We start from the raw sequence: 16,699 nt of genomic DNA on the forward strand, positions 1-16,699 counted from the left end.
GAATGTGAGATAGCTTTGTGCTTCCGTGTGTATGTTGCATAGCGGTAAGTTTATTAGGTTTGACATGTATTCTGGAGCCAGACTGAAATAAGTACATAAGTATTGCCAGGCTAAAAAAAAAACTTATCTAAATACTAATAGTGTTTGGCATATAACTGGGAGCCCTGCCCCCGTTCCACCCATGCTTCGCCCACATATATGTCCTCCTTGCAGTTTCACATTATAGCACTTACATGCACATTTATAGAATAGCACTAAGGGTTTAGACATTTAAGTGCTAATTTTCTCTGCATTGATGCCTGGAAGGGGTGCGTAGCCATGGGTGCTTAGTTATAGAATTGCTCTTTATAGAATATATATATATCAAAGGCCTTTTGGAGACAGTAAGGGTCACACCTAATTAGTGACAGCTTGTATACCCAAAGCTGTCTCTGCTTCATTTTATTGGCATAAAGGATTAAGTTATGGTTCACAAATCACAGCATATAAAACATAGATGCTTATTGGTTGAGATTATCTTCTGATTCTATCTGCATTCCAGAGAGGGTTCAAGGGCAAAGGTCAGACAGCTGCTATACTATTTTAGTAAAGATCATTATCATTCCAGTAAAGATCATTAACATATTTGGAACACAGAACTATTGAGCAACAAGTATATATATATATTTTGAGAACGCAGATGTAGGCTGAAAATTTTAAATATATAAATATGCAAATTACAAGGGTACAGTATGCATTATGTAATCCGCTGAGGGGAGTGACTGGGAGGTCCCTGGGTGGGAGGAAGCCCAGTGCAAGGGGTGTGATTATGAAAGATAATGCATGAGTTGGGGTGAATGACGGTTCTGGAAGGGGTTTAGGGAAATAAAAGTGTTTTCCTGTGTAAGAACAGGGTCCTTGGTTTTTGCCTTTGGTAAGGAGATCACCTGCAAGCCCCTGCCAAGTGTCCAGAAGGAGGAAGGGTGTTCTGGAAAGCAAAGTCAAGTCTGGGCTGAAAATAAGGAGCAGTTATTGTCCCACTAACAATAGTTGGAGAAGGAGTTAGAGCTTTGGGAGGATTGGGGTGTCTGGTCCGCAAGCGGGGTTCAGGGCAGGACAGTGCCAGCTCAACAGTGGCACTCCTAGGGTGACTGACACCTGGGGCAGATCGCCGATGCGCCCCCCCGGGTGCAGCGCAACCCCCCCCCCCCCACTCCCGGCGAAAGGACACCCCCCCGGGTGCATTTTTACCTGCTGGGGGGGTGCCGCGCGCCTGTCAGCTTCGCTCGTTCCATGCTCCCTCTGCCCCGGAACAGGAAGAAACCTGTTCTGGGGCAGAGGGAGCATGGAACGAGCGGAGCTGACAGGCACGCAGCACCCCCCCCAGCGGCATGCACCTGGGGCGGACCGCCCCCACTGCCCCCCCCCCCCCTTGGTACGCCACTGCAGCTCAAGGCTGGAGTGTAGTCATATGAGGTGCACTTGTGGCAGAAGGACAGCCAGAAAGGCTCGTGCCTGGTGGATGTGGAAAGAGTCGGGGGAAAGAGTAATAAAGTCCAAGTATGACAAGTGGCTTCCAAAATAGGCATGGTGGTGCCTGTAAATGTTGTGAATAGCCTCACAAATACCCCCAAGAAGGAAAGTGGTAAACAGGTTGTCCTCAGGGGACAATGGAAGCCTGGAATTAATTTATTTGAAAGGTTGAACTTGACGGGTTGAAGATAAAATGAAATTTCGCTTGCTTGTTGCAGAGAGTTTCAATAAAAGTTGAGTTATTGTTTAAGCCACAGAGTGCAGTGTGGTTTCTGGACTGGAGAGCTGAGAGGAACCCTGGCTGGACAAAGGGTCTCCCAGACCCCCGGATTGCTATTCTGGACCATATACACACTCCCAGCTTGACTGGAGGTGACTGAGGACCTGAGTGCGGTGAGCAGATCTGAATGAGTGGAGTATTTGTTTATGTACCCGGGTCTGGAGCCAGAACCGGGTGAGACATGGGTTACAATTAATTTCGTTTCTCCTATTCTTGCTAAAACATGCGTGTTCTTAGTGACACTCCCCAGAGCTGGACAGGACAGTCATTACTTAAGCAAGCTTGAACTGTCAGCTCAGCAAACTGTAACTAGGTTAAATGCATCTGTCCAGCTCTGTCTTCAAATTATCTTGATTTTCACATTTTAATGCTTAACTCTTGATATTCTCCTATGAGTTGGGGGGGTGCTTTCATATTCATAATACATCCTTAATATCATCAATTTCACTTAGGCATCTGGTTAGAAAATGACTCCCTTCCATTTGTATAGTACCATTAAAGCTTAGTGCAAATAGCAAATTAACATATTATACCAGCTCTCACTCTACTTTTAGGAATTTTTCTTTTCATTTTTATTCTGGGATTTGAGATTATATATCATACAGATTACTGTTGATAATTCACTGTTCACAAGAAACGCCATAACATTACATAGAGTTGCTGAAATGGCCTACATATATCCACAGAAATCTAACATTTTAGCAGTGTGCACATAACACAATTTATGTAGTTATGGGAATAGCAAGTAGAAATGGTTTGTCTTATATGTAAAGATATCCAATATGAAAGTATCAACATATAAAAGAGATTGTTTTCACCAGCAACCCATCCTTGTTAATTGGCTGGTCTTAAAATGCAGGGACAAATTACACAGTCAAGTAGCATACAAGTTAATAATTCATTCTTTGAGGTTTAGATTACAAAGGAGATCAGAATTCACTCAAGTGGCATATTGTAAGTTCACTGCAAATATTAATATACCCATGCTAGTCAAAGCAATTAAACAGAGTTTGTACAGCTGACAGATTAGGAGAAAAATTAACCAGAGTTGTCACTAAGTAATTCCAGATCAAAGGACTGCTGTAGATGAATCAACCTCATATTTTTAAGAAGGGCAAATGTTAACTTTGTTCAGATCACAGATGACATAAAACTTAACCAAGCATTACTGTCTGTTGTAGAGTGGTCATAAACATTTAAACTCTTATTAAACATGTCATAGTTGGTTGCAAGGAAAAGCTCCATATTTCACAAGCTGATTGCTATGGTTACACTTGATGTCCATGGAGTATATAAATCCATGGATTTTGGCAAATTATAAGCATTATGTATACTCCCTATCTTAAGAGTGAGAACTGCTTCTTAACTATTAATTTATAGGTCCTTGTTATTCACTCCAAGTCTCTGAGAACCATCAACAGGTCAAGTTTCAGGATTTTCAAAATGAATATGCAAAAGAATTTGCATGCCTACTACCTCCAATGTATGCAAATCTCATACATATTAATTCAACTGAAATAATTACTGAGGGATACAGAAATTTATAAAAAATCCTTTAAAATTTTTTTGTGAAGGTGCTCAGAAAACCTCGATATCAGCAATATCAGAGTCCCCATTTCAGCAATGTCAGAGTCCCGTGTTCAAATAGCACAAGATCACAAGTAGATAACACTCATCTTGATAATCAAGAGACTAAAAAAAACATGCTTCTCTGATAATCAGCTGGATGGTGAAAATCATTGTTTCCAAAACGCCTCTCATTGATAGATATACAGTGCTTGCAATCTCTAAAAATCTACCCTGACTTAGATCCAGGCTCACTTGTAACAGCTTCTTCGGGGGGTACAAGGGGAGCAGAAGCACGCCTGACTCAAAAATGGAGTCCTATACCCAGGCATTTAAGTTTAAAGTGGTATTTTCTTTAATGACATCCCATTTATAGAATTTTGAATACATATTAATTAGGAATATCCTGAAAGGCTGACCTATTGGTGGCATTTGAAGACTGGGAATGAGTATCACTATAATGGATGAATTCAAAAAACGAGATGTCTGAACACTCTAGTTTAGAGTTGTGGTATGAACGGATGATTATTCCTTTATAAGAGCTGCCTGCAATGGTTGAATGTTTGTGGGCATAGTCTGATTTAGAATAGAGTAACTCAAGGTGGGGGATGGTGGATGAGAGGAGAAAATAAAAATAAAAAAAATTGGTATTTTTGTAAGAAGGAAAAACTTGAGGTAAATGTTTCATATCTACTGTATGAAGGATTTCTTTTTTGTTGTATGAAATTAAGAAAAAGATTTACACAAAAAAACCTGAAGTTAATTTTGATCTGTGTAAAGAGCTGATCCATAACATGGTCTGTTTGCTGTGTATCAGAGAGGCTACAACTATGATAGCACACATAGACTATAAGACTTATATAGAGAGTCCGGGATGGCAGCTTAAAAGCGGAGCTCCGTCGGGGCATTGCTTAGAGTGAGCAAATCCTACAGACTTGAGTAGCATCCCGAAGAGTGCATCAAAGGGGAAAGGTCCCTGAGGTATGCCGCCGAAGAAGGGACTGGAGCGATTCCGTTTTCCAACGGAACAAAGTAAGAAAATGTCGGCGGCTTCAGTGGGGCCAGAGCGGAGTGAAGCAAAGATGGCGGCGAGTCCGGCTGTGGCCGGGGAGGAGCACGCTGAGGAGGGCTTGTTTTCAAGACTTGAAGGCCGATCTGGCGGGGGTCCAAAAGGATATACAAACTGCCCTGAGAGAAATTAGGGCAGAAATTCGCGATTTGGGAACGTGTGTCGGTGAGGTGGAGGAGGGGATGGAGACTTTGAAGCAGGACATGGGGAAACTGCATAAAGTGGTGAATGCCGACACGCAGGAATTACAACAACTCAGGGAGAATAGGTTGCGCCGAAACAATTTGCGATTTAAAGGGATCCCTGACTTGGATATATTTAGTAACTGTGAAGCAGTGATTCGAGAGTTGTGTGGGTTCATTTTGAATTCTGAGGAAGGTGGTCAACTGCCAAACCTCCGCATCCAGAGAGCGCACAGAGTGGCTGGCCCGCAGCAAGAATCTAACCTGAGGGACATTGTAGTGTGTTTTGCTGACTTCCCCATGAAGGAGAAGATATTGTCTAAAGCGAGGTAGCAAAAAGAGATTCTTTGGAAAAACTGTAAGACTGGAATGTTTCAAGATCTGGCATAGACTACTTTGCAAAAGTGTCTATCCTTTCGAGAAGCCACGATATTTATGAGGTCAAAGGGGATCCGGTACAGGTGGCTATTCCCATTTGGGATGTGGCTAATGGTGGATGGTAAATCGCGTAAAGTAAAGACCCCGGATGAAGCATGGTTAACATTGTGCTCTTTGGGGTGTAGACATGTTCCCATTCAGAAGAAGTTACTGGAGACCGCCAAGGAACCCAGAGCGGATTCAGCGAGGCAGAGGGTGATGGATCAGGGGAAGCATTCTACCAAGCAAGCTTCCTGAAGGAACACAGATTTATGCGGACTAGTGGAGGATTGATTATTTCATTGAGAACATTATGCAGATAAGCAATTACTTAGGGGGTGCTATGTATAGGGGGTCTGCAGGGGAGAGGGGAGGGAGGGTAGAGTACCCTGGGGATCATGGGGAGTATGGGAAAAGGTTGGAAGCCGGTGAGGTGTGAGATGGCACTGGAGGGATTTGGGGTGAGGAAATTAAAATTATGCAAGTTTGGGGGTGGGGGATGGAGGGAGGTGGGGTGGAGGGGTGTGAGATGAATGAATGAATGCAGTGGATGTGGGTGAATGCAGGGGGTTGGGAGGGTTAGGGATTAGCTTTTGAGCGGTTAAAGTCTCGGGAGAGTGCATTGATTCATGGGATGGCTGATTTACTGACAGAAAGATCAGCTACAGGGAAGGGGAGGGAAGGGGAGGATGGGGGAGGGGTTGGGGATATGTTGGAGCAGAAGGGAGTGGGTTTGGAGCAGGGGGGAGGGCAGAGATCACCTGTGGGGAAGGGGAGGGGTCAAGGGGAGGAGGGTTGTGGTGCGGGGGTGGGAGAGACCTTATTGGTGGGTACATGGAATGTAAACGGGCTAAATAATCAGGGGAAGCACAGTAGAGTATTTAAGGAGTTGGGCAGGCTGAAGTGGGACATAACGTTTTTGCAAGAAACACACTTAAGACCGAGAGATACATGCTGCGTCGTAGGCCTTTTCTGGAAGCGGTGGTACATCAGGGAATAGGATCAAAAAGGATGGGGGGGAGTGGCCATTTTGATAAGACAAACTTGTGGGTTTGTGATTAAAATGGTGTTTCGAGATACCAGTGGGCGTTGTGTGGCCCTCAGAGGGTGGTTGCAGGGCAAGGAGCTGACATTGATCAACATTTATGCTCCAAATGTGGGGCAGAGGGAATTCTTTCAAACATTAAAAGAAGAAATTTTGGGATTTGTAGGAGGGCAGGTCGTGGTAGGGGGGGGTTTAATATTGCCCCGGATGCAAGACTAGATCACTCGACAGGAGGAGGGCAGCAGAGTGGCCCTGGGCGGAAAGCATTGTTACAATTTTTGAAGGGGTTGGAGGTAGTGGATTGTTGGAGGTTGTTACTTGGGGTGCAGCGGAATTACACCTTTTTTACTCACATGCAGCGCAGACTTATTCCCGGATAGATGGGTTATGGGTGCATCGCAATGGATGGCATATGGTGGGGGCTGCTGAGATAGAGATCATTTGTGTTTCTGATCATGCGCCAATGTGGATTAAATTAACTGGGTCGTGTCAATGCAGGAGACAAGGAGTCTGGAGACTTAATGAGTCACTACTTGGAGATGAGAAAGTGCGGGAAGATATTAAGCTTATTATTCAAGAGTTCTGTCGCTTTAATGAGAATGGGGAAGTAACTGATGGGGTGTTATAGGATGCGATGAAGATAGTGGTGAGGGGCGCCTTGATTAAGTGGGGATCGTGCAAGAAAAGGGAAAAAGGGCAGCACTCGATTACTTTACAGATGAGGTTGTTGCACTTAGAAAAGCTGCATAAAAGAAACCCTACACCGCAGGTATGAGAAGACCTTAAGCAAGTGAGAGGGGAAATAGCACAATTGCAAATGGCAGATGCGGATTTTATGAGAACCAAGCTAAAGCAGCATAGGCGCCCCGTATAAGAGGCTTGGGGAGGCTAACCAGCTTATAATCGAACGAGAATAACGCCCAAGTTCCGACCTAAATCGGGAGATGGGCGTTTATCTCACAAAAACGAATAACGCGGTATAATCAAAAGCCGAATTTGGGTCGCTTTCAACTGCACTCCGTCGCGGATGCGGACAAAGTGGACGGGGGCGTGTCGAAGGCGTGTCGAAGGCGGAACTGGGGCGTGGTTATCGGGCGAACAGAGATGGGCGCCCTTCGCCGATAATGGAACAGTTTTGAGCTAGAATTTAGGACACTTTTCCTGGACCCTGTTTTTTGACGAATAAGGCCCCCAAAAGTGCCCTAAATTACCAGATGACCCCCAGAGGGAGTCGGGGATGACCTCCCCTGACTCCCACAGTGGTCACTAACCCCCTCCCACCACAACAAATGATGTTTCACAACTTTTTACTTTCACCCTCAAATGTCATACCCTCCTCCCAAGCAGCAGTATGCAGGTCCCTGGAGCAGTTGTTAGGGGGTGCAGTGGACGTCAGGCAGGTGGACCCAGGCCCATCCCCCCCCCTACCTGTTACAATTGTGCTGCTTAATGCTATTAGTCGTCCAACCCCCCCAAACCCACTGTACCCACATGTAGGTGCCCCCCTTCACCTCTTAGGGCTATAGTAATGATGTAGACTTGTGGGCAGTGGGTTTTGAGGGGGATTTGGGGGGCTCAACACCCAAGGGAAGGGTGCTATGCACCTGGGAGCTCTTTTACCTTTTATTTGGTTTTTGTAAAAGTGCCCCCTAGGGTGCCCGGTTGGTGTCCTGCCATGTGAGGGGGACCAGTGCACTATGAATCCTGGCCCCTCCCACGAACAAATGCCTTGGATTTATTCGTTTTTGAGCTGGGCGATTTCATTTTCCATTATCGCTGAAAAGCAAAAACGCCCAGCTCACACCTTGACGAATAAAACATGGGCGTCTTTTTCTTTTAAAAAATACGATCCGCCCCGCCCCTTCACGGACCCGTTCTCGGAGATAAACGCCCATGGAGATAGGCGTTTCTGTTCCATTATGCCCCTCTAAGCCTCCCCAGCCAAGCTGTGACCTTCCCCGCCTGCCTCCTCCCCACATGTAGGAAAACAAATTGTATTTTCCGCCGCTGCTCACCCCGCTCTGAGCCCGCCCTCAGCTCCCTGACAGCCCTCCGTCCTGGCTCCCCCAAATAGATTTCTCAAAAATACGGCGCATCGGAGGAGAAAGGAGGGGAAGACGACGTCACACAAAAGCATCCAACGCGCGCGCGTGCAATCGAGAAAACCGGTAGGGGAGGAGGAGTGCTGACTGCACAACGTCATGCGGCATCAGCGCCTATGCACATGCATCAGCTCCACCTTCCCACTTTCACACGCTGGCGCCGTGGCGGATGCGGTACCGCCTATGCGCATGTACTTCCATCTTCCCGCTTGCACGCGGTGCCGCCAGTGCCTGAACAGGATGGAATGTTGCAGAAGATCGCCCGGTTTGTGGCTGATGCAGGGCAGCCGGCTGTTTGGCGGCGGTGCTTGGCCTTGGTTGTGTGAGGCTGTTATGAAGTAAGTGAGCTGTTCTTCTTTCTTCATTTTTGGCTGCTGGCTTGGCTGTAGCGGTAAGGTAAGAAGGGTCCAGGGAATTTGTGGGGCATGCTGTGTGAGATTATTAAAAATAAATGCGTGGGCCATCTGTAAAAAGTCTAAAGCTGTTCCAGGAGGATAAGCATTAGGCAGTGCCTTAAAAAGTTAATGTAATCTCCCTCTGACTGACTTAATAAAGGTATTAAAAAAAAAAAAGGTGGAGGACAAAAGATTTTGCTTTCTCTTTTACTTATTTGACAGTTTTTTAAATTTATTTGAAAGCTTCCCATATCTAGATTTAAATATTATGAAAAATAAAAATTGAACATCATTAAAACAGCTTAAAATTATTATAGATGGTAGAGACAGTAGTTATAATCTCTGTATTTTGGTGTAATTTTTCTACTCTGTTCTATACAATACAGTTGGAGAAATTTCAGTGAGAATAACCTGTTTCTTGAACTTAACTGTTCATCTGTTTCTGTAATCTGCCTTTGGGAAGCCTGGTGTTATACCTCTTGAAGGATCTACATATGGTCGTTAATAAAAGTAACTAATTGTGAACACTATCCTAAAAGAGTGTTTTGTGGCTCTACATGAGAATTATGATATTACTAGTAAAAAAGGCCCGTTTCTGACACAAATGAAACGGGCGCTAGCAAGGTTTTCCTCGGAGTGTGTATGTTTGGGAGAGTGTATGTGAGAGTGACTGTTTGAGAGTCAGAGTGAAAGTGTGATTGTGTGAGAGAGAGCGTGAGTCTGGGTGTGAGTGTGTTTGTGAGAGAGTGTGTGTGTGAGAATGAGAGTGTGTGCAAGTGTGTATGTGAGACACAGTGTGAGTGAGAGTGTGTGTGTGTGGGCGAGAGAGAGAGTGTGTGTGAGACACAGATTCTCTGTTTGAGTGAGTGTATGAGACCAAGCGAGTGTGTGAGTGACTGTGTGGCACATAGAGAGTGAATGTGATACAGTGTGAGACAGAGTGTGTGAGAGTGAGAGTCAGAAAGACATTGTATATGAGAGAGAGAGTGTGAGCCGTGCCCTCCCAATCCATGGCCATCTGTCCCCTGCCCCCTCCATTCATCCTTTTCCAGCAATTCCCCTCTGTCCCTGAGCCCTGCCCTCCCAATCCATGGCCATCCATGTTTGTCTGTCACCTGCCCCCTCCATTCATCCCTATCCAGCATTTCCCCTCTCTGCCTGAGGCCTGCCCTGCAATCCATATCCATTCATCCCTATGCAGCAATTCCCCTCTCCGAGTCCTGCCCTTCCAATCCATGCCCATCCATGCTCCTCTGTCACCTGGCCCCTCCATTTTTCCCTATCCAGCATTTCCCCTCTCTGCCTGAGGCCTGCTCTGCAATCCATATCCATCCATGCCCATCTGTCCCCTCCATTCATCCCTATCCAGCAATTCCCCTCTCCCTGAGTCCTGCCCTTCCAATCCATGCCCATCCATGCTCATCTGTCACCTGGCCCCTCCATTGTTCCCTATCCAGCATTTCCCCTCTCTGCCTGAGGCCTGCTCTGCAATCCATATCCATCCATGCCCATCTGTCCCCTCCATTCATCCCTATCCAGCAATTCCCCTCTCCCTGAGTCCTGCCCTTCCAATCCATGCCCATCCATGCTCATCTGTCACCTGGCCCCTCCATTGTTCCCTATCCAGCATTTCCCCTCTCTGCCTGAGGCCTGCTCTGCAATCCATATCCATCCATGCCCATCTGTCCCCTCCATTCATCCCTATCCAGCAATTCCCCTCTCCCTGAGTCCTGCCCTCCCAATCCATCCATGCTCATCTGCCCCCTCCATTCATCCTTTTCCAGCAATTCCCCTCTGTCCCTGAGCCCTGCCCTCCCAATCCATGGCCATCCATGTTTGTCTGTCACCTGCCCCCTCCATTCATCCTTTTCCAGCAATTCCCCTCTGTCCCTGAGCCCTGCCCTCCCAATCCATGGCCATCCATGTTTGTCTGTCACCTGCCCCCTCCATTCATCCCTATCCAGCATTTCCCCTCTCTGCCTGAGGCCTGCCCTGCAATCCATATCCATTCATCCCTATGCAGCAATTCCCCTCTCCGAGTCCTGCCCTTCCAATCCATGCCCATCCATGCTCCTCTGTCACCTGGCCCCTCCATTTTTCCCTATCCAGCATTTCCCCTCTCTGCCTGAGGCCTGCTCTGCAATCCATATCCATCCATGCCCATCTGTCCCCTCCATTCATCCCTATCCAGCAATTCCCCTCTCCCTGAGTCCTGCCCTTCCAATCCATGCCCATCCATGCTCATCTGTCACCTGGCCCCTCCATTGTTCCCTATCCAGCATTTCCCCTCTCTGCCTGAGGCCTGCTCTGCAATCCATATCCATCCATGCCCATCTGTCCCCTCCATTCATCCCTATCCAGCAATTCCCCTCTCCCTGAGTCCTGCCCTTCCAATCCATGCCCATCCATGCTCATCTGTCACCTGGCCCCTCCATTTTTCCCTATCCAGCATTTCCCCTCTCTGCCTGAGGCCTGCTCTGCAATCCATATCCATCCATGCCCATCTGTCCCCTCCATTCATCCCTATCCAGCAATTCCCCTCTCCCTGTGTCCTGCCCCTTCCAATCCATGCCCATCCATGCTCATCTGTCACCTGGCCCCTCCATTTTTCCCTATCCAGCAATTTCCCTCTCTCCCTGAGTCCTGCCCTCCCAATCCATGCCCATCCATGCTCCTCTTTCCCCTGCCCCCTCCATTCATCCATTTCTAGTAATTCCCCTCTCTCCCTGTGCCCTGCCTCCTAATCCATACCCATCCATGCTCCTCTGTCCCCTGCCGCCTCCATTCATCCTTTTCCAGCAAGTCCCCTCTTGCCCTTCCATGACCCCCCCCTCGCATCCATGCTACTCTCTCTCCCATGTCCCAGCCTGGCCCGCCCTCTTCTCCCCCCCCCCTTCGCATCCATGCCTCGCATCCATGCCCCCCCTTCGCATCCATGCATCCCCCCCCCCGTTCGCATACATGCATCCCTTTTTTTTTTTTCTTCTTCGTTTTAACTTTACCTCCGTGGCGGTTCGTGCAGCGAAGCGTCAGGGAAGGAGGCGGCGCTCCCGACGTCTAGCTTTCCCTTCGCTGTGTTCCGCCCGAACACAGCGAAGGGAAGGCTAGACGTCGGGAGCGCCGCCTCCTTCCCTGACGCTTCGCTTCCCGATTTGTTTGGTTTGAGGCGAGGGCGGGGCAGAGACGGCTGGCTGGCTTGAAGGCTTCACTGGGAGTGACGTCAGATGGCTTCAAGGCTTCAAGGCTTCAGGGCTTGAAGCTTCCGGCTTCAAGTTTCCGGCTTCACAGAACGTTGTCTTCAGAACGTTCACGGTGCGTTTTATTATATTAGATGATCCCTTGCCTCCTATTGTTGATGGCCTGCATTTTCTGTATGGTGGTATACTGGTGTATTAGGTCTGCCCAGTGTAATATTTATGGTACAGTAAGGTTATGAGTGTTTTTTTGCAAAAAGTTTTGCATAGTGTTTTGCAGTTGAGCAATTGTGGTTAGTATATGCTTTGAGCAACCACTTTACTCTTTGACATATGATACAAATCTAATATCTAAATTTAATAAAAGGTATTTTTACTTATTTTTTTTCTGTGTGTTGTCAGACAGTTATGGATGTAAGCCCCGCCCATGGCCCCGCCCCTAACCCCGCCCCCTTTAGCCTCCCCAAACAGTTGGGCCACCGACCGCCTATGTAAAGCAGCAATATTTTGAGTTTGCAAATAAATCAAGTGCAATGTTGGCCTGTTATTTACGGGCGAGGAGAGGGCGCTCCCTTATTCAAAAGATGAAAGATGATAGGGGAGGTTGGCACTATGCTGATTCAGACAAACACTAGGACTAGGGGGCATGCAATGAAGCTACAAAGTAGTAAATTTAATACAAATCAGAGAAAATATTTTTGCACTCAATGTGTAATTAAACTCTGAAATTTGTTGCCAGAAAATGTGGTAAAAGCAGTTAGCTTAGTGGGGTTTAAAAAAGGTTTGGATAACTTCCTAAAAGAAAAGTCCTTAAGCCATTATGTAGATGGCATTGGGGAAAATCCACTGCCTATTTCTAGGATACAACAAAATATTTAAACACACATGAATACAAGTGTATTACTTCTTCAGCTTATTGAGAGTGGAGTAGTCTCATATATAACACACGATAAAGATTATTTGATTTTTCACCCAATGACTGGGTGTATTATCTGTGTGTATTGTCTAATCATTGACTAAACCTCCACCACCCTTTGCTAATCTTATATATGAAGATATATTTCTGTTTATCAATATGCTATCATCTAATTTTATGCAGCACTTAGCTTGAACAAGTTGGTGCTCTTAAAACCCCGACAGGTCCCCGTTTCGTGGCTACTTTTTCAAGGGGGAGTCACCAGTTCTAAAACCAAAAACAAGATGCAACACAAAGTTACTTACAAAATTGTTCTAAAAGGCATATTAGTTGTATAATTACTTGTATTCTAAATAAAAATGCTGGTGGCTTACCAAGTAACTGTCTCAAGTGCAACTGCAGCATTACTCTGTCTCTCTCAAAAATGGCCACTGCGTCTTTTTGTTAGTGCTCAGCCGTGCCAGCTGATTATGAAGCTAACTTCAAAATAAAAGTCCTTAACAAAGACTTCTAACTAAATAAAAGCCCTGTCTGAGACTAGTGTAGAAAACTGCCACTGTTGATATTCATCTTGTATGTCTCGAGCGAACACTCCTTAATTGACCATTTGTTTGTGGCAAAAGTTTTAACATATCAAAAGATTTTTCTATATATTAGGAAATAGAGAAAATTGAAAAACATTGAAAAAAATTATGTTAAACTTAGTGCCTATTGATAACTCTAGAACTGATATGGGTATGTTCAAAAACCAGTGTGCGTGTTTATTATGAACCATCCAACCAGAGACAAGAACTGAATTGCTCACTTCTTATATCAAAAGGGGAATATTGTGTTAGAAAAAACAACTCCACTGTGTGTAAGTGTTCAAACCCCTTGGTTCTATAGTATCCAATGTAAAAATCCAAAAGGTTTCACGCTGTAAAACTGGTGACTCCCCCTTGAAAAAGTAGCCACGAAACGGGGACCTGTCGGGGTTTTAAGAGCACCAACTTGTTCAAGCTAAGTGCTGCATAAAATTAGATGATAGCATATTGATAAACAGAAATATATCTTCATATCTAAGATTAGCAAAGGGTGGTGGAGGTTTAGTCAATGATTAGACAATACACAATCAAAATCAAATAATCTTTATCGTGTGTTATATATGAGACTACTCCACTCTCAATAAGCTGAAGAAGCAATACACTTGTATTCATGTGTGTTTAAATATTTTGTTATATTTTGATGCTCGACAGAGCACAGGCACAATTGTTTATTTCTAGGATAAGCAGCATAAAATGTATTGTACTGTTTTGGGATTTTGACAGGTACTGTAACCTGGATTGGCCACTGTTGGAAACAGGATGCTGGGTTTGATGGACCTTTGGTCTGTCCTAGTATTTCCAACGCTTATTTTCTTATGTTTTAATTTCCTGCTTCCGCAAGGGCAGGCCGCAGCAGAGATGGTTATGGTCAGCAGCAGACAACCTATGCTGGTAAATGCGTGGTGGTGGTGGGGGGGGGGGGAAGGGGAGTAAAGAGCTGAACCTGGGGATGGAAGAGAGGGTGGAGATGTTGGCCTCTGGAGGGAGAGAGATGTTGGACCTGGGCACGGGAGGGAGGGAGGGAGGGAGGCAGCCAGCGATGTGGACCTGGATGTCAGTGAGGGGGCAGAAATGATGGAGCTGTAGAGAGAGAGGGCAGAGATGGTGCACCCAGGGGGAGGGAGAAAGAACGAGAGGGAGAGATGTTACTTGGGGTGGGGGGGGGAGAAAGATGTTGGATTTGGAGAGGGAGAGGGGAAGATAGATGTTGGATCTGGAGAGGGGAGGGGGAGGGAAGAGATGTTGGATCTGAGGGGATGGAGGTAGAGAGGGAGAGATGTGGGACCCGGGGGGCCCATGACCCTTATTGCCCAGGGGCCTAGATCCCTGCCAGTCTGCCCCTTATCTATGGTATCAAATGCAGCTGAATTCTCGAGGATAACTAATAAATACCATTTTCTTTTGTCAAAGCCAGTTCTTACTATATCCAGAATAGAAATTAGCATCGTCTCCGTATCATGCTTCGTTCTGAACCCAAATTTATTTGGGTCCAACATATCATGGTGTTCAAGAATATCTACCAACTGATCATAGGCAAATTTTTTGACTTAGAAAGAGTAGAAGAAATGGGCCTATAGTTAGCAATTTGATTTGGATATGATGTATGATTTTGAATCAAAGGTTTAACAACTGCTTTTTTAAAGAGCATTTGGAAGATACCCTGCCTGAAAGGACTAATTTATAATACATACAGAGGAATTAACTGCTAGATCTTTCAATGCCTTTACAACAGTAGGATGACAAACATCAGAAGAACAAAATGAGATATTGACCCTAGAGAAAACTTGTTTCACTTGCTGACTTGAAACTAATTGGAAATTAAACCAAAGATCTTTTTCAAGAAGAGGGCAAGCCATCTCCAGAGGTAACACTTCAGACTTAAATTGACTAACTATATTTTAAACCTTTGCAGTGAATCCAATTGCAAAATCCTGACAAGATAAAACTGAATCTATGCATCTATCATATTTCGATCCTTTTGTCAGATAATTAACTACTGCAAGTAGTTCTTTTGATCCAGAAGGAGTTGATTCTATTACTTTATTAAAATACTGGTTTTTTTTTTTTTTTAAATCTGCTGGCTGAAGTACTGTACTGAAAAAGTGGTTCTGCCAAGTGTTTTAACAATGCAGATTTTTTTTTTCCTTTGGTCATGATAAAATGTTGCTTCAGTTGCTGTGTTTCGGGTCTTTCAATCTCTTTGCTGTGTACATTCTATTATTTGATTGTACTGGTTTGGGTCTGACTCTATTATAAGGAACAGTTAACCATTATTAATGTTTTTTTATTAATTGTAGGAAGTGGCTCTACCAAGTATGCTCAGATAGACATCACGGCCACAGAAACTGCACACAAAGTGGGAACTCAGCATGCACAGTTCCGAGAAGAACGTCTTCAAGAGCTTGAACAGAAAAGAAGGGGATCACAACAATGATATACCCAAAGACAGGACTTTTTTTCTAACATCCTACCTTGGCAATAACTGAAGCTTCAAAATGGCCTCCGAGGTTACAGTAAGCACAGACTTACAGTAACTGGCGTCATGGGTCATGGTCATATCAGATTCATTCCAACACTGATATTCCTCATTGGAAAGACTGGCAGCATGGTGTGTCTGAGTTCATTGTCCTGTGGGAGGAAGCTTGGAATAGTATAAACATAAATAAAATAAATGTAAAAATCTCTTTACAGTATATGTTTAAATCATTATTTATTTTATTTGATGTGCAGCTCAAGAGCTTATGTATTTTTCATGTTGGGACAATTTATTTAAGATCATTTGGAAATATATTTTTATGTAGGTAGGGTGCTATCATAAAGATATAAACTTGTATATGCATACATATATATACACACATATTTATTTACCTACAAACCAAGCAGACATTTCTGGTATCTCAGTGAGCTTGTGGAATGTTAAAATTTATGTTATATAATAGTTACATACAGTAGTGATTTATGGATGGACAGAGAAGGCAAGTTTATATGGCATTTTTATATGTACAGTACATAAACTGTATGTCAGCTGCTAGGTCTGTAACACTAGAAGTTTGTCATACAGTTGACCTCAGGAAATCCTCTGCCACTTTGGATGCTACAGATTTGATCACTAAAGCTAAAAGAAGCTTAACATAAATGTAGGATTTACAGATGAAATTTACTTTGCTTGCTAAGTAAATGCAGTGTCTATGTTCACGAAACATGTGCAAATTAAATAAACATTTTCTCAAGTTTTTATTCTTCATTGCAGCTTTGTTATCTTGTAGTCCTGGATAATTGTGGGATACAAGAATGAATAAATAAATAAAAGACACAAAAAGTAAAAAAAGAATATTTGATTTTTCCATATTCACAGGGTGGAAAGAAGATAAGTGGATAAAATCTGAAAAATCATTAAATTGCTACCTATCACTTGAATGGTATTGCAAAATTAAAAA

General features: G+C 44.6%; 1 protein-coding gene across 2 annotated transcripts in view; it reads left to right on the forward strand.

Moving 5' to 3' along the window:
• The window catches only part of DOK7 (docking protein 7), a 187,550-nt gene extending 171,055 nt beyond the window's left edge, over positions 1–16,495 (forward strand). The window contains exon 13 of one of the 2 annotated variants that reach the window (XM_030191143.1): positions 15,560–16,495. In XM_030191143.1, coding sequence (XP_030047003.1) covers positions 15,560–15,696 — 137 coding nt within the window. In that variant the 3' untranslated portion in view covers positions 15,697–16,495. The remainder of the gene's footprint in view (positions 1–15,559) is intronic. The other variant, XM_030191142.1, reaches the window with a different exon arrangement.
• Positions 16,496–16,699: the final 204 nt, after the last annotated feature.

This window comes from Microcaecilia unicolor, chromosome 2 (genome assembly GCF_901765095.1).
Source record: "Microcaecilia unicolor chromosome 2, aMicUni1.1, whole genome shotgun sequence".
Taxonomy (NCBI): Eukaryota; Metazoa; Chordata; class Amphibia; order Gymnophiona; family Siphonopidae; genus Microcaecilia; species Microcaecilia unicolor.